Here is a 24,027-nt window from a genome sequence, read left to right as displayed (position 1 = left end):
TGTTGTTTTTTGGGGTTTTTTTGTTCAAGTATTGTTGCTTCCCTCTTTCTGACTTTATCTTCATAAATTCTGTATTCTTTATTTTATGTTTGAATACAAGTTCCACTAACTGATGGGATGAGGATTTCACCCAGAATGTGAGCACTTAGAAAACTTGCTAGATGCTAAGGTGTGATCTTGGTGCATTCTCTTGAACATTTGGAAAATTGGAAGTGTATTTTCAGCAGAAGTGCATTTTCAGCAGAAGTGCAGGTTGATCACTGATTTTTCATGTGGATTTTTGTAGAACATCCTAGCTTTCATTAAAATTCCTTGTGGCTGTGAGAGTACACCCATCTGGAGCTTGTTGCAACATGAATCTAATTATATGATTAGGAGAATTTATAACCTTTCTGAGCAGCAGGAGCTTTCAGGATTTGGATCCTTACTTCTAACAAGGAAGAGAACTAGACTTTAATTTTTGTCCTACAAATAAAATATTCTATCAATTGAATTTTTAAAAAAATCACAATTATATACCTCTCTTCTTTTCCTTCAAAAGGCATGTTTTCTGTAAGCATATTATTCTTTCAGGAAAAATCTGATTTCTTTACCATCCAACTTCATTGAATGCAAAAATTGTAGATTAAATAAATATGAAATAAACATTTAATGTGAAAATTTAAATAAATTAAAACCAAAACTGAATATGTAATTTTATTAAATAAAAGATTAAAAGTAGACCGTATCTATAATATAGTATATCTAGAAATATACTATATCTATAAATAAAATTTCAAAACTTTACAAATGTTTGTCTTTATATTCCTTGTAAGACAGGGAACCCAGAGGGTATTCTTTAGGAAAATCCTGCAAAAACCTACCTATTTATAGCTAACTTTTATGGTTCTGTTCATATGGATAAATATGGGTACATGCTTGCAGGCATTAGGGCATACCTGTTCTCCCAGGCTCTGCTAGTCACTTCCAGGAACTGTTTCCTTTAAAAGTCATACTATATTGAAATATCATAATATTATTTTATTATGATTGCTAATATGGTTGTTTTTCTTGTAGCATTATTGAAATAAATAGGTAACACTATCAGGCACTGTTGATTTTTTTCTTCCTGCTCCCTGTGTATTTCCCAAGATTCCACAGAAGTTGGCCAGTTTTTAGAGAAGTGATGAAAATTATGTACAAAGCCCTATTGGGCTTTATTCAGAACTGTCAGCTTCTCTTGCATCTGAGAATTAAATTACTTTGAAAACCAGCATGAAATTCCTGGATGGGCCCTTTATAGATAGTCCAGAAAGGCTCTGAAAACAGTGTGTTCCAAGTTCCGCATCCTTCTCCATGACTCTGGAGAAATGGGAAGATTACCCTAAAATAAAAGGAAGAAGTTATTCTCCATCTTTTGAGAATTAGCTCAGTTTAGGATCTGTTATTGGATTTGCAGATGATTGAAGTCAGACCCTGAGATCTCTTGTCAAGTTAACAGGTCTCCAAGAGATGTTAGCCTTGCCCAGATGGATTTAATTTTCAGGTCTGTAGGATGCATAAAGGCTTGCCTGCACATGGCTTGTGTGCCCTTCTTTGAGGTGTCTGACCTGATTTTAATTCCTCTAAAATTGCAATAGACTCAAGTCCATGCCTTATTTAGCATTTTGCACAACTTGAGAAATCTAGATGCTCCCAGTGGTGTGAGAGAGAATTTCTTTTTTCCTTAAATTTTCACCAGTCACATAGAAAGTGCAGCCTAAAATCATCATCTTTTTGCATTGTGCTAATCTGGTTTTGTGGTTGGTATCAGTGGGAAGTGGTTGATGTCACAAGCCTGGAGCACACAGAAGATGTGCTGTGGTGCACAGGACTTTCTCTGTAGTGTTTTGAGTGAGCAGGTTAATTTTACCAGGCAGTTGTGTGGTTTGTGTAGTGTTTAAGCTGGTGTCTTTTGATTCTTCAGGTGACACGCAATGTGATGACTGCAGTGCTGAGCTTGCCTCCTGGGGACATTTATAACCTTTCAGTGACTGCTTGTACTGAGAGAGGCAGCAATACTTCCATGCCCCAACTTGTGAAATTGGGTAAGAAGCGCTTGTTTGTACTTTATTAACTCACCCCACTCATTTGACTGTAAAGTAACTCTGTCAGCACCTTCCTCATTTCAGTTTTGTCCCTCTGAGCCCATTTCTTTTGCAAAGCTGTGATTTTCACCTCACCTTGCTGTGAAGGTTGTCTCATGCCTGTGTGTGAAGCCACTCTCCTGAAAGGGTTTTGCTCAAGAGGAGCAAGAGTGGCAAAATTTGACTGTAAGTGGAAGTAGGAGAGTGGAAATCGCTTGGTGCCTTGCTGAGAGAACAAGTCAACTTCACAGTTGCTTGCCTAAGGTCTTGAACACATGTAGGTTTTGAGGACAGCAACTCAGGCTTCACAGATGAACTTTTCAATAAAAAGCAGAACCTCTCTTTCTACCTTTCTGCTTCTGACAAGCCTATTTCCACACCTCTCTGCCATTTGGTCTGCTTTTCTGTCTCCCCTCATCTCTCTCTGGACATCTGCAAAATCTTTCAACACCAAAACTTACCCTTAAATACCAATTAATGATAGTATTCTTTATAAAAATAGTCAGATTTGTGAGTGTAGAACCCAGCTTCATTTTAAGAGAAATATGTGTAATATACTCATAGAAACAAAAGAAAACTTGAGAGTTTGATCCTTAATGTAAGAGTTTCAAATGTAACTTTCTACCTGATATCTTTCTTTACTTGAGAGGGAAACTGGACACTGCACCATTGTACCTTAAGAAATTTTAGTTGTCTTTTGAATATATGTGGAGTTGTTGAGCCCTAGGTACCTAAAACACTGAATTTTCCAAGTGTGCCAGACTGCTTTTACTGGCATTAGCTCTGCTGAGAAGGTGGGTAAGGAGGAGTTTGTAATTTCAGTGTGGATTATCTTCTCATTATTATGAGATTCTCCATTCATATTATTATGAATAATAATCCTTTTGTGAGTCACCGTGAGAGAAGTTAATTTAAAGGACTATAATTTCTAATGGGATTAGAGCTCTAAAAAAAAAACCATTGTCCATTTATTTTTCTCAGTATTCTTACAGTACTGAGGCAAACAGACACAACAATCAGAAGTTCTTGCAGGTCTTCTTACCAAAGACAATATTTGAAAGAAGTAGACAAATTCCATGAGTTTTCTTTTCCCTGTGCAAACCATATCCACTGCTTTCCCCATGCCTCGTGTGTGTATTTGTTCACCCACTGAGAGGGTGAATGTGTGGGAGTGAGTATTATCCTCTACTACCACTGTCCAAATGTTTTAGGGTGGTATTTCAAAACACCAGCTAGCTTTATCTTTCAGACAGATCCATAAGCCTTATTCATGTTGTACACCCTGCAGCAGTTGTATCTTCCTGCTCTTTCCTTATGGATGGGCACTCCTACTGAACTTGGATGGGTATTTTGCCCTTCAGTGTCAACAAAGAGAAGGTGGGATGAATTCCATTTCAATAAATCCCTTCTATGTGGAAATCCAGGGCTGCCCTCTCGCTGCCCTGGCAGGTCTGGGACCCTGGCAGGGGATCAGGAACCCCCCTGGACAGAGCCCCCAGAGACACTGTCTCTGATCTCTGTCCACGGAAAAGAGTTTTCAATCTTACAGGATGAATTACCAGCTCTGAGTGTTTGATATAAGTAATAATTAAGTGTGGTATGGGTGCAAAAGTAAAATTTTAGGATTCTAGATTAGGGGTCTAGAGGGGACAAGATGGAGGAAATTGGGTGTGTCTTGTCCTTTTTCTCCTTCTTCATGCCCTCCATGTGTCACTGTGGTGTTGGCATTTTTCTCTTGGTTCAGGCTGGGGACACACTGTTCAGTGTAGGTGACAGATATTGGCACATTATTGTAAATCCAGCCCAGGGAGTTTCTGGTATTTAATGTTTGTAACATCCCACTGAGGGCAGAGCCCCACACACTGCCCTGCAGGACAGAGCTGGGCAGGGCAGCAGAACATGTTAGAGATAAACAGAATAAACAACCTTGAAACCAGCACAGACAAATTATGACTTCTTCTTTGGCAGTGGGGCAGAAAGACAGAGACTTTCTACAATCTTGGAATCATCAATACCACAGATTCCGACACTTCTAGACTTTTGGGTGTGGGGTTTTTTTGTTAGATTGAATTTGATTTTTTTTCCCCCTTTATGATGTTTGAACTTTGAATAGACAAAAGTGAGGATATTTTGCCAGAGGTTTTCCCTCTCTCCATTTCTGAGGGGAGCAATGGGAGTTGTAATTAGCAGTAGTGGAAGCTGACTCTAAGTGATAGACGACTCAGCACTTGGCAGTCACTTAAGCATTCCTGCCAAATGTTCTTCCCTCCATGATGTTTGCTTCATCCTGGCAGCTTTCCACCTGCAGAAAAATCAATCCATTTGCTGGAAGCAAAAGGAGGATTTGCTTGGGACGCTGCCCAAATGCAAAACTCATATGTTAATTGAGGCCATTTTTTTTACCTGGAGTGAGGGATGGAATGTGTTTCTGAGTCCAAGAGCAGATATATGTGTGTAATTATGGGAAAGGGACACTTTCCTATGTAACACTGGGACAATATGTGCACAGCCCCATGACACACATGAATGTGCCTCAGTTCCTGCCCAACTCTTTCCATAATGCCAATATGGCTTGGGTAGACTCCAATCCCAGAACACAGATCTGATTGTTTCAGATACATCTCCAAAATGTCTATAACTACTTGAGCACACCCCTTGTGCCAAGGTTCCTGTGACAGCATCTCACAGAATGAGAATAACAAATTGTGTGTGAAAGGAAAAAGAATCAACCCAGAATGTTCTTGTGCATCATCCATTGTATGCAGTGTGTTCAGAATCCCAAAATAGGGTCATTGTTTGAGAATTACAGCTTTAATTAAACATCCATAGAATAGGAGATCTGAAAACTGTGTGGAACGACTCAGAAATGTACCACCCAAATTTTACAGTCTCTGAAGGCAAAGCAGAAGAGCCCAGAAGGCCTGAGGTATGGAAAGCTAGGCATTTCCAGTACCCATCTTGTGAAGCCATCAGGATGAATATCAGGATTCAGCACTGGTGTTTAAATAATACTGAGGAGAAATAGTATCTCTCATATTAGCACTATGCTTAGGCCATTGGCTCCTCTCCTGGTCCTCAAGATTTTCCCTGCTATTCTGTGCTTTCCATTCCCCAGGTTGGTTTGGGTGTGGTTACAGGGAGGGGTGACCTCCACAGGGGTTCATGAGCAGGGAGATGGCCCTGGAGGCAGCAGCCAAGGCCACTGGACATTGGGATAGGGGAGTCCACACTCCCATCCATATTTCACAACATTTCTGATGCCATCACTCCCAGGAGATCCTCCATCTATGACTTTTGTCATAGGGCTGTCCTCTGCTCGATAGACTCTTGTATTTGTTTGTCTGTTGTCACTTCATCCAGCACAAAAGCAATGAAAATCAAAGTAATTAATTGAGGACCTCTGGAGATCTGGATCTCTGCATTCCTACAGATCCAGTAGCCCTTAAATGTTAGCCAGAGGGGGCGGGGGGGGGGGGAATACTACAAGTTCGGTTGTTTTTTAATCTGGTAATTGGCCTAATGTTTTTCTCTGCTGCAATTAAAGGAACCTAGGCAACCTTTGCTTGTGGGAAGCTGGTTCTTTATAGTCTCCTGGGCAGCCAAGTGAAGAAAAGCCTTCTCAGGCTAAATGTGTTGCTAACAGGTGGACAGGGATCTTCTCTGAAAGAGTTCCTGCTAACATTGCTCTATTAATAGAATCCACTAATGATCCTCAAACAAGGGCTCTGCTGAAAAGGGAAGTGAAGTAATTATCCCTCTGTCCAAATAGAGAACGGTTTAAATAGAGAAGAAAAACCAACACACTTCATCATCTTCCCATTTTACAGTGGTAGTTTGTCATCATGAGAGGATTTACATTGGTAGACTTTATCTGAAGGAAATGAAAGCAGGGCATCAGGCATTGCTTTCAATTCTTTCATTTTTCTCAGCTGTCCGGAAACTTAAAAATAAGCTTAATGAAAGGAGATTTTTCTCTTACACCAGAACCAGCCCCTCCAAAATCACTGTTTGCTGTCAACAAGACTCAGACCTCTGTGACTCTGCTGTGGGTGGAAGAAGGAGTAGCTGATTTCTTTGAAGTCTACTGCCAGCAGGCTGGATCTGGCCAGGAAACAAAAGCCCAGGTATGTGTCTCTTCTTTGGTGTCCACTCTTCATCCCAGAATTAAAATTTTAAAAGGTAACTACGCTTCAAATACTAAAATTTTTTCATTGTTTTGCAATATTAAGGTTGACCTCTGTCTTACTGAGGTTATATAACTGGTTGGAGAGAAGCTGTGTGCATCCAGCAGTGTCAGTGGAGTTGGCTACATGTGGAAATGGCTCTGATACATGCAAAACCTAACAGGCTATGAAAATAATGGAATGCCAATGAACAAGAAGGGAAAATTGGTCAGGTAGCTTCATAAGGAGTGGGGAAAATAGAGATATTTAGATGCCATGAGTTTTCTGATACAGTATCTAATTATTTCTGGAATACTTTATTCCTGGTTTTGAGATCTCTTAATTGAAGTTCTGTAGGAGATTCCTTGCTGTTCCAAGAGTACCTTTATGCAAATGTGGCTGCTCCTAATGCATTTTATATTAATTTTACCTCAGGGTATTGTCTTCAAGACCCACCTCCTGAGGTGAACATATGAACCTCCTTTTCTTTCTGTCTAGTCAGGTACCTGTGCTCAGTGGCCAATTTAAATATATAGTATTTAAATGGGTAATGCTGTTAAGTGAAAAACAGAGAGCAGTAGTAGTTTTAATTCCTTGACATTCAATACTGTGCTACATGTGAGGTTTACTTTGTGCTTTAGCTGATGGTATAATGAATCACTCTGATTACATGCCACAAAACATTATTTTCTCATGTGCATTGTGGCACGTAATGGGGAATCATTGAGAAAGAAGTGAAAAATTACCTACTAAAACCACTGATTACCACATGTAAAAGACCTGCATACTCTTTAATGCTATGGAAGATCAGTCTGAATTATTTAATATTATTTTTAAATTGAGACAGACAACGACTAAAGGAAGAAAAATGCTTACGTGCACTTAAATCTTTTGGATCATTTAGATTCCACCTCTAGATTCTTGCTTTTTCATGATGAATAGCAAAGGTTGCAAAGTCATTATCATCACTTACCAGAGATTCAAAATAGTGATGGGATCAGGCAAGGAAAGCACCAGAGGATTTGCAGAGCAGATCTCTTTTAGGAGCATCAGGAAAAGACTGCTTCATTTGGCAGATGCTTCAGAGGGTGTCTCCTTTGTTGATAGGAACATCTGGCACTGGGTAATGCACAGAGATTGTCAGCTCACTCCTCATTGGATTCATCACTCTCTTTTCTGCCTCCATGAAAAACTGGGAAGGGCTCCTTTCTGAACTGTAAAAAGGGATGCTTTCCAAGTAGGCTGGTGAAAATTCTTTGTGATTTTCCATGCCAATTACATGAACATTTTTGTCCCTTCCCTGCATCTTTAAATCAGTGAAATGAAAAGCAGCAGGTTTCCAATTTTGAACATCTTGGATTTGAGTTGACTAATTTAAATTTCCCAGAGGGGAAAATGGAAACATGAAACCAAGTACAATTGCCAAAGTTTGACTCCTCCTTTCGGCTCAGGCAATAAAAAGGTTCTCCTTCCTTCCAGTCATGTGATTTCATCTGCACAAGGTACCTCAGAATTACTCTGCAACAGGAGTTTAGGATTAGGCCATGGCTGACAACAGGTTCTTGCAAGTATCCAGTGCTTGGGACTTGTTACAGCATCTTGCATTCTCAATCTGGAGTGGGTTCATTTATAAAACATCTCCTTCTCTCCCTTCTAAACCACTGGCTCAGTGTCCCTGTTTTCACAGCTGTAACCCACCCCTGCTTCTGCAGGGCAGTCCAGAAAACAGAGCCTTAAGGAACTCTTTCTTTAAGTCAATGCATGTGGTGTTCTTTCTGTATTTGTTTGCTCTTGTTCTATCAGCATTTAAAATCCACAAAAGTGTTCATAAGGGTCATAATAATTAACACGTTGTATAAATATGTAGAGTTTCTGCCAGCTAGAAACACTGAGATGTAGGGTGTTTGATCATAATTATTGCAAAAGACTTTGCTCTAGCTTTGTTTTTCACCTTGGCCACTCAAAAGGGCTCACAGGTCTCCACACTCAGAGGAGCTGCCTCAGAGACAGAGGTGACATGCATTCAAACCAGAATTGTGATTTCATTCATGGCAGAGGTTGTGACTGCCTTGGATCTTCTTTGATTAAAAATAACTTGGTTTTCCTCCTACCTGTGTGGCTTAGAAACCAGAGCTCATGAGCTGTGTCCACCTCTGGGATGTCCTGGAGGTCACAGTGTTCTCACCTACCAAGTCTGTGCCTGACCAACCCGCTCTGGGGCACTCTCAGGGTCTGCTGTGCTGGGATGACCCCAAGAATGTAAAAGTCCTCATTTCCCAGCTCATGCAGCCAAAGAAGGAGTCTGAAATGCATAGGGTTGGCTTCTCAAGGTTGTTTATTTTTCCTTGTCTACACCATTCTTTCTCTAATCTGCTGAGTTCTGTCTAGCAAGGAGGCCATGGCGTTCTGCCTCTCACCTTGGGTGAGAGGCAGAACACATTTTATATCAAAATTTATGTATAGTCTGTTTCCAATATTGTGCCAATACTTGTCATCTATGTTGGACGGTGTGTCACTACCTTAAACCAATAGAAAAGTGTCACTATCACACCAAAACAAGGAGAACAAGAAGAAGAAGAAGGCCAGGACACGCCCAAATCCCTCCATCTTGACTCCCTGAACCCCATTCTAAAAACCCCAAATTTCTACTTTTCCACCCTATGTTAATTCAACTACCACACTACTCAAACCCTTGTGGCTGTAATTCCTCATACAAAGCTGCCAGCGTTTTCCACGGGCTAAAATCAAAGCCACAGGTGTTTTTGACTTCATGCCAAGGTCTCTGAGCCCCCTGCCAGGGTCTCGAGACAGCCAGGACAGCCAGAGGAATGTCCTGGACTCTGACAGGGTGCGTGTCCTTCCCTGCCCAAAAGGCTCTGGGGTCCATGGAGTGCTCTGGGGTGTTTCCCTCCCCTTTTCTGCCAGTCTATCTGCCTGCTGTCAAAGACAGGCCCTGGTTACCTTTCCTGTGTTTCAAAGTGTTGATTTCTCCCACCAGACTTGACTTTACCTGTCAGATACATGGAACACTGATTTGTGCCCTGGCATTCACAGGAGAGACAAACTCCTTTGTGTTTTTCCCCATGTCTGCAGGAACCTGTCACTGTCTCTTCACACGTTGTCACCATTTCCAGCCTGACCCCTGCCACTTCCTACAACTGCAGTGTGACCACCTTCAGCCACGACAGCCCCAGCATCCCCACCTTCATCTCCGTTTCCACCATGGGTAAGCAGCACTTCCCTGCTTTCTCCTTCTTTGTTCTCATCCAGCTACATCTGTTCTCCCTTGCTTTTTAAAGCTGCTCTTTTAATGCTGGCCCCAGGGGTTGTTTGTGTTATGGAAAGGCTGCCAGATGTGAATGGGATGGGGGGAGAAGCTTTGGAAAACCCTTAGAAAAGGGGCTTGGTTCTGGACTGGGTTTTAGAAATCAGGGACAGAATTTGTGGTGTCAATACTAAATATCAGGTTCAGTCAATACTGACATTGGCTGCCTGATGATATTTATGGAGAAAAATGTTTTCTCAGCCAAGCCCAAACAAGAGGAAAATCACATTCATATAAGCTGTTAAGGCTTCCTGCATTCAACAAAGAAGTAAGAGAGAAGAAAGGCCTCTGCATGATCCTCAGCAGTCACAGCCTCCTGAGGGAGGATCCCTGGGCATGTAATTTTCCAGAGTAATTAAGCATTTTCCACCCAGCATGTTACAAATCCTCAGTTTATTATTTTGCTTCTGGGTCGGAAAAAGCATTGATTATTGTTGAAGAATGATTTCAGAGTGGAAATGCGATTTGGAGACATAGATGATGATGAATATCTGTATTTTGTATTACCTTCACAGTTTTCCCTTGTGTTATAAATGTCAGCTAAAGAGGAAAAAAATAATAAATCAGAACATGTTAAATTTCAACAAAAATGCCAGGGTGAAGGCATTTCCCCACAGAAATTTTCTAAGAGCAATAGCTGCTCAAACACTCCCTTTATCTACTGTGGTAGATTTTTCTCTCTCTAACACTCCAGGCTCTTTGAGATAAGTTATAAAAAAAATAAAATAACATTATCAAAACTCAGGAGGAAATAAAACCAAACAAAAATGTCAATGCTTCTGAACTGAAAAACTGAGAGTCATTTTCTGTACTTACAGTCACTGAGATGAACCCGAACATCGTGGTCATCTCTGTGTTGGCCATCCTCAGCATCCTCCTGATTGGACTGCTGCTGGTCACTCTTGTTGTACTCAGGAGAAAACACCTACAAATGGCCAGGTAAGTCCAGATTTATGCCAATTACAAAAAAAAAAAAAAAAAAAAAAAAAATCAGACACTGACAAACACGTCATGTCAATAGTTTCAGCTGAGAATGCTTTCGTGTGGGTGGGTGAGGCTGCTTGAGGTGCTTGTGAACATAGTGTCTTCAAAAGAGCTGTTTTGCTGCTGTTGAGCATGTCTTCTCCTTCTATCTGCTTTCAGTCTTGACCTGACTGACAAGCCTCAAGCTTTGTCTCATTTTGAGCTTTGCAGGATCGAGTCCATAACTGCAATCCCATTTTACAAAAGGGTTGTGTCAGGAACATGAATGATAATTAGGATCTGAGGCAAATGGGCATGAGCAGGACATCAAGGTTCTTTGAAAGTCTTTGATATGGTTTGAAGCAAGAGATTTTTTCCATACCAACAGATAACATTTTCTAGAAAGTCTCTCTCTCACTATTTGCCAGTCTGCACCAATCATTTGTACCTGAATATTGAAATTCAGTTTCCTTTTCTAGGCCATCTTACCTGCAACTGCTCACTTTAATGTGGGTTGTTGTGGCCTGTGTGAGCTATGGAAGTTTCCCCAAATTCTGTATATCCTGTGTATATTTATATTTATATATATATAATTGGTTTACCTACTAGTTTTGAAGGTGTCACAGAGTCTTTGTCCTTTTATAATCTATGTAATAGATTTTTGTAATATATTTTATGTAAATTTACTGTATTGTGTCAAGAAGGAAATTATTTACTGTAAAAAAAACTTATGCAAACAATCTTGTGCTTGACAACCTAGAAGATGCTGCATTTTGTGTGATGTCTTGTCTATGTATTCCATGCAGGAGATGACCACATCACACCTATGTTCCAAGTTATCTTTTTAAGAAAACATTATATAATTTGTTCCTTTTGCATGTAACTGGCTCTGTGGAAATCCCAGCTAAATTAATTATCTTTCCTATTTAATTACTGTGCAGCCAGCCCAAAGCTTTTTCTCTTCATCAACTGCTTCTAGCCACAGAAGATAAACACCCCAGGAGGAAATTTTAAAAAATAAATCCATCAAGAAGCTGCAAGCAATGGTTTGCGTAAATCAAGAAAATAATCAAGTTAGTTTACAATTCATAGTTGAAAATAATGGACTTGTGATAAAGAAACAACTAGAATGTTATTCAGGATTTTTTTCTTTTGTCTAGAGTTATTTTTATTACTCAAAATTACCTATAATTATCCTGTAAAAAGGACACAATTAAACAACTTCTCCTTAGAGTGGGAACAGTGAATATTTAGTATAGAAAGGTAAATATTTAACCTGTGCACTGAGGCCAGTGCCATGCTATGGAAAGTACAAATCTGGACAGAAGATAAGGTCTATTTGAGAATTTCATTCTTTTGAAGCATTTTTAGGCAATTTGATCTCAGGTGGTGTTGAACACTTATTGGTTTTAGACAACCGCATTAAGGGTTTCTAGTTATGTTCATTACAGATTATCTCAGACCTAGTCACAGATGTGTTCAGCACTTCCCTGCTGAAGAGTTCTCTGTTAAATCAAGCTCTTTGCAAGTGTTGTGAATCCAGAAATGTTAATTTTTACCTAATGGTTGTCCTGGAACAGGGAGTGCGGGGCTGGGACCTTTGTGAATTTTGCATCTTTAGAGAGAGATGGAAAGCTCCCCTATAACTGGTGAGTGTTTGAAGCAAAGCTTATGTTTTTTTCCCCATCTCTGCTTTTTGGCAAATATTATCTGTAATCTTAAAGTGCTTATTTTTTATGTCATTGCTGTCCCTTTTTAGGATAAAACTACTAGACTTGTTAATTTCATATTTTATTCCTTAAATGTATTTTATTTCTTGAATGATGACTGAAGACATGAATTCTGTCACCTGCTGTTTTTAGTAGGCAATAATGTATTTACATGTCAGCCAAGTTGCATAGATGTATTTGGGGAGGATTTTTTTCCCCTCTCTCTTACAGATATATTTCCTAAAATAACACAACTGTAGATAATTGATCTATACATTCATTAGCACTACCATGCATTTGCATCCAGGAGTAGGCTTATTTGTAGATAACTTAATTACCAACTGTCTTCATACAGTGCCTTTAATAAATATTTCCTTACATTACAAGACAAGGACAAGCCAACTCAAATATATTCTGTAACTAATGTTCAGTGCTGTTGAAAAAATCAACAACAACAACAACCCCTAAATATATCTTGCTAGTTGAGAAAATCACCTGCAAGAATTGCAGGCACTGATATGGACTGTAAATCATCACTGTTACCATCAGCTGAAGAGAAGTAATTGTACAAATAAAATCTGTAGGATTAGCATTTATAGAAGTAAAAGGCTCTGAGAGCTACCTGGCTGGCACCAGTGTGGTCATTTCCATCCCTATTTTGATAATAAATGAGTGGTAATGACAGAGCCATGGTTTACTGCTCTGTTGTTAACAATTTCTGCAAAAACTTCTCTTTCAAGGCAAGTCCAAACAGAGACACTTACAAGCATGACATCACCCCCATTCCTGGAGAAAATACGTGCCTTTGCACCCATGGTCAGCTTTGCTGACAGCCAGGAAGTCGGAAAGAAAAGTTGGTGCACAGGGAACTGCTTTCCATGACCTCACAGGACACAGCCTGCCAGCAGGGTTGGGATTGAATGGACTGACACTGCACCACCACAAGCCTTTTGCTAATAAGCCTGCAAAGTGAACTAACAAACCCAGCAAATCTTGTCAATACCTCACTGTGCTGCTAATTAACTGGATATTAAACAAGCTTCACTTGCTTGGTTTAGGTTTAATAGCAGCCAGCTGTATGCAGTGCAAATGAAACCACTCCTCAGAGTGGCAAAAAAGTCAGAAGAGCAAACACTCATGTTAATTAAATAGCCAAGCTTGAATGAAATTATTAAACTAGCAAGAGATGTTATTAAAACCATAAAAGGCTTTTTATTTTTATTGGGAAGGGAATTAACAGGCTTGGATGTGAAACTGATGCTTGTGGTGTACTATTGACTAGGAAGGGCTCTTGTCTCTGGCTGAGCCACACAATTCCTGCCAAAGCCTGGGGCAGGTGCCCTGCAGAAACTGCACTGCCTGCTTCTTCTGCAGCAGCAAAACTCATTAGAACTCATAACTTGGAGTTTTCATTGCACGGGCAGAAGATTTCCTCTCTGGTTGGAAGATTTAGAGATGATTCAATTTGGCATGACTTGTTTGTCAGGGAAAACACAGTATCTACCAACTTCATAAGAGCCAAGAGTACTGAACAAGGAAATTTGTATTTCCTCTTTAGAACAGCTGCAGAAGGGTGGTATCACTTTTAAGGCAGCAGATTCTCTGATGGGGAAAAAACACACTGAGAGTGTATTTGACAAAAAAAAAAAAATCATCCTTTTACTGGAGCCAAATTTGTTTAAGTTTCATGAGTTTTTCATATTTGCAAAGTACCTGAAGCCCATTTCACCAATAGGTAGAATAGGCCTGAGTGGGTTTCCTGAATTAATGCACAGCAGAACCTGGTAAACAGCTTGCAAACACAGAAGTTTAGAATGATTTTGTACTCATATTTCCTTTAGCCACAGTAAAATCTGCTGTGGATAGTTATTCACAGAAAACACAGTTAAGAAGAACTGTTCAAGCAATGTTTAGATGAAAACCTAGGAAAGAATTTAAAGCACTCTGCAAAGTGTTATAGGGATTCCTTGAGAATGCTGACACAATAGAGGGTATTAAGAGATGTTTTAAGCATCTGAATTTATCTCTGATATCCACAGGATCACTTGCAGGAACAAACATGGGAGATTATGTGTGTGATAAAAACAAAGCATATCAGTACTGAATATCTCAAAACACTGAAAATAGGCTTAATACCACCTATGCAATTGCTGGAAATCTGTTGAAGATATTTTTCCTACCCACTTTACTCTGAAAATTAGGAGTAACAGGTCTGAATCAATATGATAAGACATACTTATTTTGACCATATAGAATTTTGTGTTGGATAGCTGACAGTCCTGCAGGTTGAGGAGTAAAAATTCTAGTGATGCTAACAATATTTTTAGGAAGTAAGTAAGAAGTAGGGTTTATGGGTTTAGGTGATTTTTAAAATAGAATTTGCTGATCTCCTGATGTCTGTCTTACTAACTCTCCTCACTTTTTCATCTTTATGTATGTTATTTATTAATGCTCACAGGCGTAGAAGTGTATTTGCTTTCCTAACTCTGCTACCCTCATGCCTTTGGACTGATTATCTTTTGGCATTTTATGTTAATCCTTGGTAAGTGATTTACTTGTTTTTCCATATGCAATGTGTAAACAGTGTGAGTTTCTATAACATGAAAAATGTGTGGTACTTTTGTTCTCAATTGGGTCAAAGCTTTTGGAGATATAATTTTCTTGTACTGGAACATGGACTGGCGAGGATGTGGGTATCAAAGTATTTGCTACCCTGCTTCATCTGGTTTGTCTGTTTATTCTCCAACCCATTTTGGTATTAAAAAGCTAATTTTACAGTGTTCATCATATCCATCTCATTGCTGTCTTTGCAACTTTTGCTGCTTCATGATAAGTCCTGGCTTCTTCTGTCCTGGTTATTTACATGTTCATTGCCTGGCACTGACTTCTGCTGCTGTTGTTCTATTACTAAAATTGTTTGATCATGCCCCACCTGTTTGGTGTGTGATGTCAAATACATTTGTTTTTCAAAGGTGCTATTATGCCCTCCTGATGTCAGTAAAATTTTGCTTTTGAAAAAAGCAGTTCATTGAAAATGAATACCACTAGAAGTCCCAAAGAGTAAAAACAGAGTCACTGTGTGCACATCTCATTTTGTATATTTAATACTTTAGTCTGTAAATGATTTATAAGGATTTAGTAAACACCTGATTGTTTTCTTGAAAATACCTGACAAAGCCACATGTCTACTTAGAAAAAGAATTGTTTTACAAGCCATTTAACAAATAATTACAATTGACTATGACCCAAAATTGCCTATTTCATATAAAGAAACTTAAGTTTCTGATGGTCTTGGGTCCAAGTTTTAGGGTTTTACAAAAAAGGTGCTCCTGAGGTTAAGATTTTGTTTCCCAGGCATTTTCCCTGCTCTTACCATGAGGCACCAAAGCCCTGGCAGGCAGACATCAACATGTTCAGCAGAGGGATTTTTGAGACCGATTTTCCTTGAGTGGGTCTGTAGAAAAACCCATCCAAATTTTCAGTGGGACTAGAAATGTAAGTAAAGAAAGGTCCATTTCTTCTGTGATGAAAGAAAATACGTGTTCTCCACACAAATCCTACTGAGGAGCACGTGGGGGTCTTCCTTCCTCTCCAAGGATTATATTATGTTATTGATATGATATGATATTATATTATAGTATAGTATATTATAGTATATTATAATATATTATAGTATATTAATATTATATACTTGGAGCTTGTCTGGTATAAGCTCAGCTAGCTCTCAAGCTGCACAGAGGTGGAAGGTCTGATGCCTTGAGAGGGCTGACCTAGAACAGAGGCTGGACAGAGTTAAAGAATAAAGCAGGGATTTATTAAAAGGATCTCCTCCATGGATCCACCTTGGGCAGCACCAGAGCCCAGCCAGGGCTGCACCCAAGATGAACCAAAATGGTCCCAAAATGCACGAGCGCTCCTGGGGGCTCTCACTGGGATCACTTCTGCTCCATTTGCACCTTGGGGTTCATTGTCCCATTCCAGCTCCAGCCCAGGTAGTCCCATCCTGCTTGTTTTTCTCTCTCCAGCCCATGTTGTTTGTGCTCCTGGGGCTGAGATTTGGCTCATTTGTCCTTGGTCCCCAGCTGGACAAGGAATTGCTTTGTCTCCCTGCTCTGTGCAGAGAGCTCACCATCCCCTAATGTGAAGCTCAGAACCACACACTAAAGCAGAACAGAACCTGAAAAATATAAAAGCTGAAACCTGAGGCTTCAGGTCAGGCAAGCAGGTGATTATTTTGGAGGTCACACTGAGCTCTCTTAGCTGGTCAAGAAGCCCAGAGTGGCCACTGTCTATGGCACTGCTGCAAAAATGTTGTCGTCTTTTGTCCCTCTGCCTTTTTTTCTTTTATTATGCATTAAATCACCTTTCCAGATGTGCATCTTTCTTCAGAGGTTCCCCCTTCAATCAATCTACCTATTTCAGTCTAGATGATTAAGTTTACAGGAGCTGAAGTGGAATGAGATGAGATTAATCCCTCTCTTTATATTTTAATATGTAGACTAAATGGAACAACAGATGAAACACCAGCTAGTGTTTCAATGGTTTTTGTTTTGCACATAAGCTGGTTTAAAATATTTATGAACATTCAGGAAACAATTGCACTGCTAAGAAGCAAAGGCCTCTTGAGACTATCAAAGCACACAAAATTCTTGCTAAGAAATGCTTGTCAGTCATTTGTTTTATTGCGTCTTGCAATGTTCCTTGGAGAAGTGTTCTTAGAAACATTCCCACCATAAAGGGCATTTAGGGATTTTTTTTCTTTTCAAATTAATTCTTATGTGCCTGACATTAAGAGGTTTTACCATAGTCACAGGGGACAGAGGTGTGTTGAATAATTTAGTGTAATTAACTTTAAGATTTCACTGGAAAAAATATTTGAAAATGGAAAATAAGTACTACTACTTTAGATGTACAGTATACATATGAATGTACAGATAACATGGTAGCCTGAAGAGGTTTATAATATTTAATCCCCACATTCATAGAAAGCTGGTATTGCCATAACTCTTGTTAATTCTGCAGGCAAAGATGCCTAAATAAATGAAAATGTACTTTGAAAAAATAACAAAATTACTATGTGTTGTGGCTGCTCCGGAAACTGAATATTCTGTAAAACTTAATTTTGGAAAGTAGCCCTTTATTTGTTTTTAGTGTAACTGCTAAACTTAACAGGGTAGAAAAATAAAAATACTCTGCTTTTTAATATTTCTTTTGGTATAATGTCATTATTTCTAATTTAGAAGTCTTGTCCTTTTCATTTAATAATTGAAGCTGTGAACCAAATGATCTAGACAATAATTTTCATATCACCATGAAATTAAAAATAACATCATTATAATGTGAAAAATGAATGGATATTTTTTAATGCCTAGGAATTAAAAAGTCACACTACTAAAATTCCTTCTGAGTAAGCAAGGATCACACAAAGCAAGCTTGCTTTGTGTATGTAATCTTATTGTTGCTTGACTTCTTTGTGGCAACAACAAAATGAACACACAGCCCCCTCCAAAAAACCACACCGTTGTAGCTGGGGTAGGGCAGTTCTCAAGTCAAATCCTTTGGGTTTTACTGCTTAACATACTCAGAAAGCTGCTCACAACTGTTGCTAGTGAATTACATCAGCCATAATCATTGTTTTAAATGACTGTCACAATTATCTCCAGCTGTTTAAAGTCAATTACATTTTCTTAGGTTTAAGCTTGAGTCGTCCTGCTGAGGTCAGTAGGATATTTGCCATTATCTTCATTTATCACCATAAGCAGGTTATTAGATTGGCTCTTTTAATTTGCCTTCACCTTTTCTTGAATTTCCAAGTGGTGGTCTTGTCCCTTTACCCAACAGATGCTTCTCATTCCCAGTGCTGACATCCAATTTTCCAAGCTCAACCAGGCTCAGGTCCTGGGGACTCAGCCCCAGCCCACCCAGAGCCAATGGGTCAGGATTTATAGGGCAGCCATGGGCACAGATTTTCCTGTGCTTTTCCAAGATTTTCCACAGATGTGCTTTTTCTGGGCACAGATTTTCCCTTTCAATGGCAGGTCATTCTCAGAGCCTCAGAAGGGATATGCCTCCCACTGGACTCAACAGAAATGCTGCTATCAGCCTTAAATTGTCCACCAGTTATTATCACCAATCTCCTCCTGAGTATGATGAAAAAATACACTTTCTTAAATCAGTGCTGTCTTGAATAAACGTTGTACAACTCTTTAATGAATTAAACACACTTCCTTTTTTTTTCCTACAGGAGTAAAAATGGATTAAAGAAGAGAAAGCTGACCAAGTATGTAACTTCTTTGATATTTAAAGGAATAATTCTTAGCCTAAATAGGCATTATGGAGTACATGGCACAGTGGTATTTCAGTTACAAATACAGAAAACTTCTTTCTAGACATATCCCAAGGGAGATACCTGAAAGCAGAAAACAAACAATAATTGTACAAAAGCAGTTCTGCTCAACAGATTGTAGTAAAACATACAAAATTAGTCATCAGGGAAAAGATCAATTATCCAATTTAGTGATTTCAACAGAGCTTATCCTTAGTTAAAAATTGCAAATGGTGAAAAAAACTGGGATGCATTTGTTTGTAGTGATATTTCCCTATTGACATGGGCCTCTCATTACAATTGTTGCTAGAACATTAGATCATTAATGCTGGCAGGTAAACAGGAGTAATTAAGTGGTGATAAGACAGGTTCCTTTGGGCATATTGCCTCCAAGTAAATGAGAAGATTACTGTGTACATGCTTCAGTAGCTTGTAAATTAGAGTATGATAATTAGGTGAGGGAAGCTGTTTACCTGTGTTTCGTTACTCAGAGTGTCAGCCTAATTATTTCTGTGTTATGTTCAGGGGCTATGCCTGACTAACAGATAGATCTCACCTGGCAAAAAAAAAAAAGTGTGGAAAGATGGGAGTCATTAAATCAAGGCTAATTTGTACTTACTAAAGCTCTCCATGGTTTTTTATAGTTATATGCCACCTTTTTTTAGCCACCATCTCTCTGAGAAAAGAGTTTGAGTTATAATTACAAATGTGTGCAGTTGTCAAAGCCAGCAGAGAAAGCTGCCAGGGCAGTGGCATCCAAAATGTAATACATCCAGCATTTCGTGGCCCTGAACCACAAGATTTGTCCTCATTTATTTCTGGCATTAACAGCTGCAAATAGATATTTATGACTTGAGAGTATTCTGGTGGAAGGAAATTAAAAGTACTACAAAAAAATCAGATTTTCTCTGTATTTTTGTTTTAAAGCCCTGTCCAGCTGGATGATTTTGATGGATACATCAAGGATATGGCCAAAGACTCAGATTATAAATTTTCTCTGCAATTTGAGGTAAATCTCTGAGGATTCTGCCCTCTGCTACTTGCTCAGATTAGCTTTTACAAGATGTTAAGGCTGCATGGTGTGCTCCTGTGTGCTCTCTGTTGGTCGATCTGTGGCGTTGCTGGGCGGGCCAGCTTCACTTCCTCTGCAGAATTTAGAAATGGAGCTTGGTGTTGTTAAACCCTACATTTAGTGAACTGATTGGAGTGGCTTCTCACATTCAAATTGAGTTAAATGTCAGAAAAAAACACACTTGCTTAAAGTTTAGGGCATGCTGGCAACCTGAATTGAATTTGGGATTTTAATGGCTTTATTGGATATTTCATGTCCTTAACTTGAGAGGAAGTACTGAAATCAGGAAGTAGCATCAGAAATCTCTGTCAGAGCAAGGAGATTTCTCTAAGACAGGTGAATTTCTCTAAGTTCAGGTGCATTCTCTTAATTACTCAAAATTTAAAGTCAGTTTAGTAGTATAAAACCAAAACCCCATCCCTATCCTGGGGCTGTTTCCCAAAGATTTAAACATGGAAAGGCAGTGGGGAGGACTCTCAGGGTGTTTCCACAATCTCTTTCAGGCAGCAAATTCCCATGATGCACCATATATTACTACTATATAGTAGTAAATATGCTACTACCAAATGTAGCTACTGAAGATGATGACTAGAAAGATCTTTTAAGCATTTCCCCAAGACTGAAAGCCACTTGAGGGTTTCAAGAAACCTCATTAAGGAAGGCAGGTAACCACCACAGAAATAATTTAGCAAGCCCCTAGTTTGATAGCATTTTTGGTTTGACAGTGAATGTGGGTAGAGAGGAGCAATTCTGAGTCCCAGCTGGGATGGCAGCAACATCAGGTGGAGAAACCCCAACAGTGCTCTCCAGCTGCTTGGAGCCCAGCTCAGAGGCATCAAAAAAGGACAATCTGTCACCCTGCTGTCAATTTATAAAGTGATTTATGAGCATTTTCTGTCTGCTACCTGCCATAAGGAATCACAAGGACTTATTCTCTGAGTGTTTTTGAGGCTGGCCTTGACATTTTCCTTTCTGTTGTCTCAGGAGCTAAAACTGATTGGGCTGGACATCCCCCACTTTGCTGCTGATCTCCCCATGAATCGCTGTAAGAATCGCTACACAAATATACTGCCATGTAAGTACAACACACACTAAATCCTGCTAAAACCCCTAGAGAGGGAAAGAAGAGTTCCAATAAGAAAACTGGAGAATCAGGAGATTTTCTAAGACTGGTAAAAGCCTGTTCTACAATCCTGCTCTTACAGAGAGCCAGGCAAGAGTGGTTTTTATGTTAACTTTGAATAGATGTAGCTGCCTGGAAGTGTTTGTCATGGCAAGAGTTTGGAGGTGAGAAACACAAGGGGTTTTATGCTACTGAGTGGTGTTACTGTATTTCTTTTATGATTTTAATGAAGCCTAAGGGAGCCCAAAGGGACAGCACTTGGAGGAGGTATTTGCAGAACACTAAGGATGGTGTGTCCATGTTTGCTGAAGCAAACATTGCTCTCTTAGTCAATACAAGAATTTCCTGGTTTTTAGTAGATTATTTTTGGCCATTCCTATAGGGCTAATTTAAATTTTGCCGAGCTGGAGATGAGTGCCATATTTCAGAGGCAATTTTTTTCTAATTTCTGTTTCCTTTTGCAGATGACTTTAGTCGTGTCCGCTTAGTCTCAATGAATGAAGAGGAAGGATCTGACTACATTAATGCCAACTACATCCCTGTGAGTACAGAGGTCTGGTCAGTGTGGAGTGCAGTGTCCTGCACACCAGGCAGAGCTGGGCCCTTGAAAATAGCACAATATTTCCTGGAAGCTCAGTCATGTTCTCAGCATCTCCTTCAGCTTCCAAATATTTTGTCTCCAGAGAACAGCCATCAAAAAAAAAAAAAAAAAAAAAGGTGGGAGGGGAAGGTTTTTAGCAAATTTTCCTGCAGTAGCTGTGAATCTTTGTGAGACTTTGATTGGAGTGGTAGGAAAATGAGCAGGAAATGTTAAATGGCCTTTTAAGATAGAGAGGTGAAGCATAGATATTCAAATTAGATTTTTTTTCTAGCTTTCTACTGCACATGGAAGAAAAGGGCTAAGGCAGGCACTCCAAATGCACAAAATGCACACAGCCCAGATGGTGTGTGGAGAGACTTCTGCTTTCTAGCTCCTCTCTGGTGCTTCCCCTGTGCCTCCCTGCACCTGGCAGAGAGCAACCACTTCCCGGGGGTAGCACCCACAGTTTCAGGATAATTGCAGCGTACACAGAGCTGTAGGCAAATATTTTGACACTGGGGGTTGGCTGAAAGCTCATCAGCTCTCTCCACTCTCCAGTGAGCTGGTGCAGTCACTTAGGCTTATCCCTGCCACTGCCACAAGGGTTTGCCCCTCTGGTACCTCTGTGCTGTGGCTCAGTGTGGGCTGGAGAGCAAGAATTCCATGGGTTATTCTGCATGGAGAGGAGGCAGGGCACCACTGCAGCCCTTTAGGAAGAGGTCTTTGACAGAAAAATGAATATTTTTGCAGTCTGGCTGTAGATAGAGCTGACCCTGGCTGTGCTGGAGAGAGCTGAGCCAGCGTTATGGAGAAAGGAGGAGCCCTTGGATGAGTCACTGGGGCCACTTCCCTGTCACTTTGGCATTGCCCAAGTATGCAGTGTTGAGCCAAGTGTCTGTGCATGGCTTCTCTGTGTCCAGGGCACAAACCTCAGCACTCACACTGCAAGAATCAGGAAAAAAAAACTTCCAGGCTTCACATCCCAGGAAACTTCTGTCGCACGGGATTGTGGCTAACAGGATCCTAAGCAGCACTCAGTCCCTTTCAGATGTTCAGTTCTGCTTTGCATCTCTTTAGTTCTGCTTATAGCACTGTGCTGACCATGGAAACTGGGATAAACATGTGATGTTAATGCTGTTCTTTTTCTGATAATCAGTGCTCAACTGATTCCCTGTGAGAACCCCGGCCTTGCTCTGGGGTCTCATGTGGTGGTGAAATTCTTCCTCTAATTTGTGCTTCTAAAGAAAAACTCCGCAGGCTTTTGCTGTTTGGTCTTAAGGTAGTTTATTGCTAGTTATCTAACAGATTATGTTTTTGGACTGCAGCTATTTGATTAGTGGCCTGGGTAGAGGCACACATATACACTGACATTTTCTCTATTTGCTGTTTTTTTTGTCTCTCCCCCCGCCTAGGGCTGCTGCTATCTTTTATAAGATATATTTCGTATAACATGTTTACAATTATTCCCCAATACCTACTATTTATGTTGCTAAGTGTTTTTCTACTTTAAACCAATATGTGAGTGCTAACATTACTAAGAATATGGAGGTAAGGAAAAAGGTGGAAGAATAGGATTAGCCTACTTTCTTCCATTTTAGAACTTCTGACCCCCATGTACAAAGTGAAAACTCCCTTGTACATGTGTTAAAACCCCCCTGTACAATACTAAAAAATTTCCCCTCTACTTTGTAATTACTTATACTATACTATCTAACATTTTGTGACTGCTTGTTCCACCTCCAAAGTTGGTAATTCATTCCATGGCTCAAACTCAAAATCACAGCTGTTTTTCAGCTGCCTGCCAGGGTCTAAAATGCTTCTGACCAAGGCCTGGAACCTCTAAAAATGTCTGAGAGACATTTTGAGTTCCCACAATTCCCTGCCTCCAAACACAGAAACCAGGGGGATCTGTCCCTGTGCTAACCGGAATTTGTCACTTAGGTCAGACACAACCCACACAGAACAGGCAGCAAATTCTGTGTAGTGCAAAAAAACTGGGATTGAGCTCATTTGCAGACATGTCTGGAGGAAGCCATTTGTGGAAAATACTCCCAAATCACAAATAATTTTATGATCCACATACAGTGTTGGCACAGAAATTGCCCAATTTGCATGGGATCATGCTGTGTGTTGGGTATTTTTTGCTCTTGATAGGAAAATAAAATAACTTTCCAAATGCAGTTCTGATGATACAATCTCAGCAAATATGGTTATAGCAGATGCCAAAAGGGTCATTCTGTGGTCTTTTTATTATAGTCTTCGTAACAGTCTTTCGGTTTTGGAGAGGTGAAAGGAGCCTTTCCAACTAAAATCATGCTGATAGGAAAGGGAATACATGCATATGAAGCATCTTAACATCTGATAAGAGCATTGACTTAGCATATTTTCTATTATTTTAAGCAGAATTCTAATTAATATTTTATTAGTTTAAGGCCTCATGACATGAACAAGTGTATATAATCCTGTTCCATTTACACCAGTGACTGAAAATCACCCCAGGCACTGCTTGGGATGAGGAACCTGGGCATCTGTAACTGGTTTTGTGCCTATAACTAAACAAACCCTAAAATTACATAATCTGGAAGGAGCTCTAATAACATTCTTTTGGGGTTCTTACTACTTGCTTTTTTAATGTTGCCTTTTCTGCTCTCTGTACAAATGA

At 39.8% G+C, this 24,027-nt stretch overlaps 1 protein-coding gene across 3 annotated transcripts in view; it reads left to right on the top strand.

Annotated features, from left to right (window-relative positions):
• Positions 1–24,027, top strand: part of PTPRO (protein tyrosine phosphatase receptor type O) — a 145,541-nt gene that overhangs the window by 109,326 nt on the left and 12,188 nt on the right. For 2 of the 3 annotated variants that reach the window (XM_021535161.4, XM_085569939.1), the window contains exons 12-21: positions 1,946–2,066; positions 6,090–6,229; positions 9,362–9,494; positions 10,412–10,532; positions 12,137–12,205; positions 14,724–14,807; positions 18,510–18,545; positions 19,518–19,599; positions 20,647–20,737; positions 21,250–21,326. In XM_021535161.4, the coding sequence (XP_021390836.2) occupies positions 1,946–2,066; positions 6,090–6,229; positions 9,362–9,494; positions 10,412–10,532; positions 12,137–12,205; positions 14,724–14,807; positions 18,510–18,545; positions 19,518–19,599; positions 20,647–20,737; positions 21,250–21,326 (954 nt within the window). The remainder of the gene's footprint in view (positions 1–1,945; positions 2,067–6,089; positions 6,230–9,361; positions 9,495–10,411; positions 10,533–12,136; positions 12,206–14,723; positions 14,808–18,509; positions 18,546–19,517; positions 19,600–20,646; positions 20,738–21,249; positions 21,327–24,027) is intronic. The other variant, XM_077783263.2, reaches the window with a different exon arrangement.

This window comes from Lonchura striata, chromosome 1A, assembly GCF_050655825.1.
Source record: "Lonchura striata isolate lonStrDom1 chromosome 1A, ASM5065582v1, whole genome shotgun sequence".
NCBI classification, from domain to species: domain Eukaryota; kingdom Metazoa; phylum Chordata; class Aves; order Passeriformes; family Estrildidae; genus Lonchura; species Lonchura striata.
This window is presented reverse-complemented; position numbering and strand designations above follow the sequence as displayed.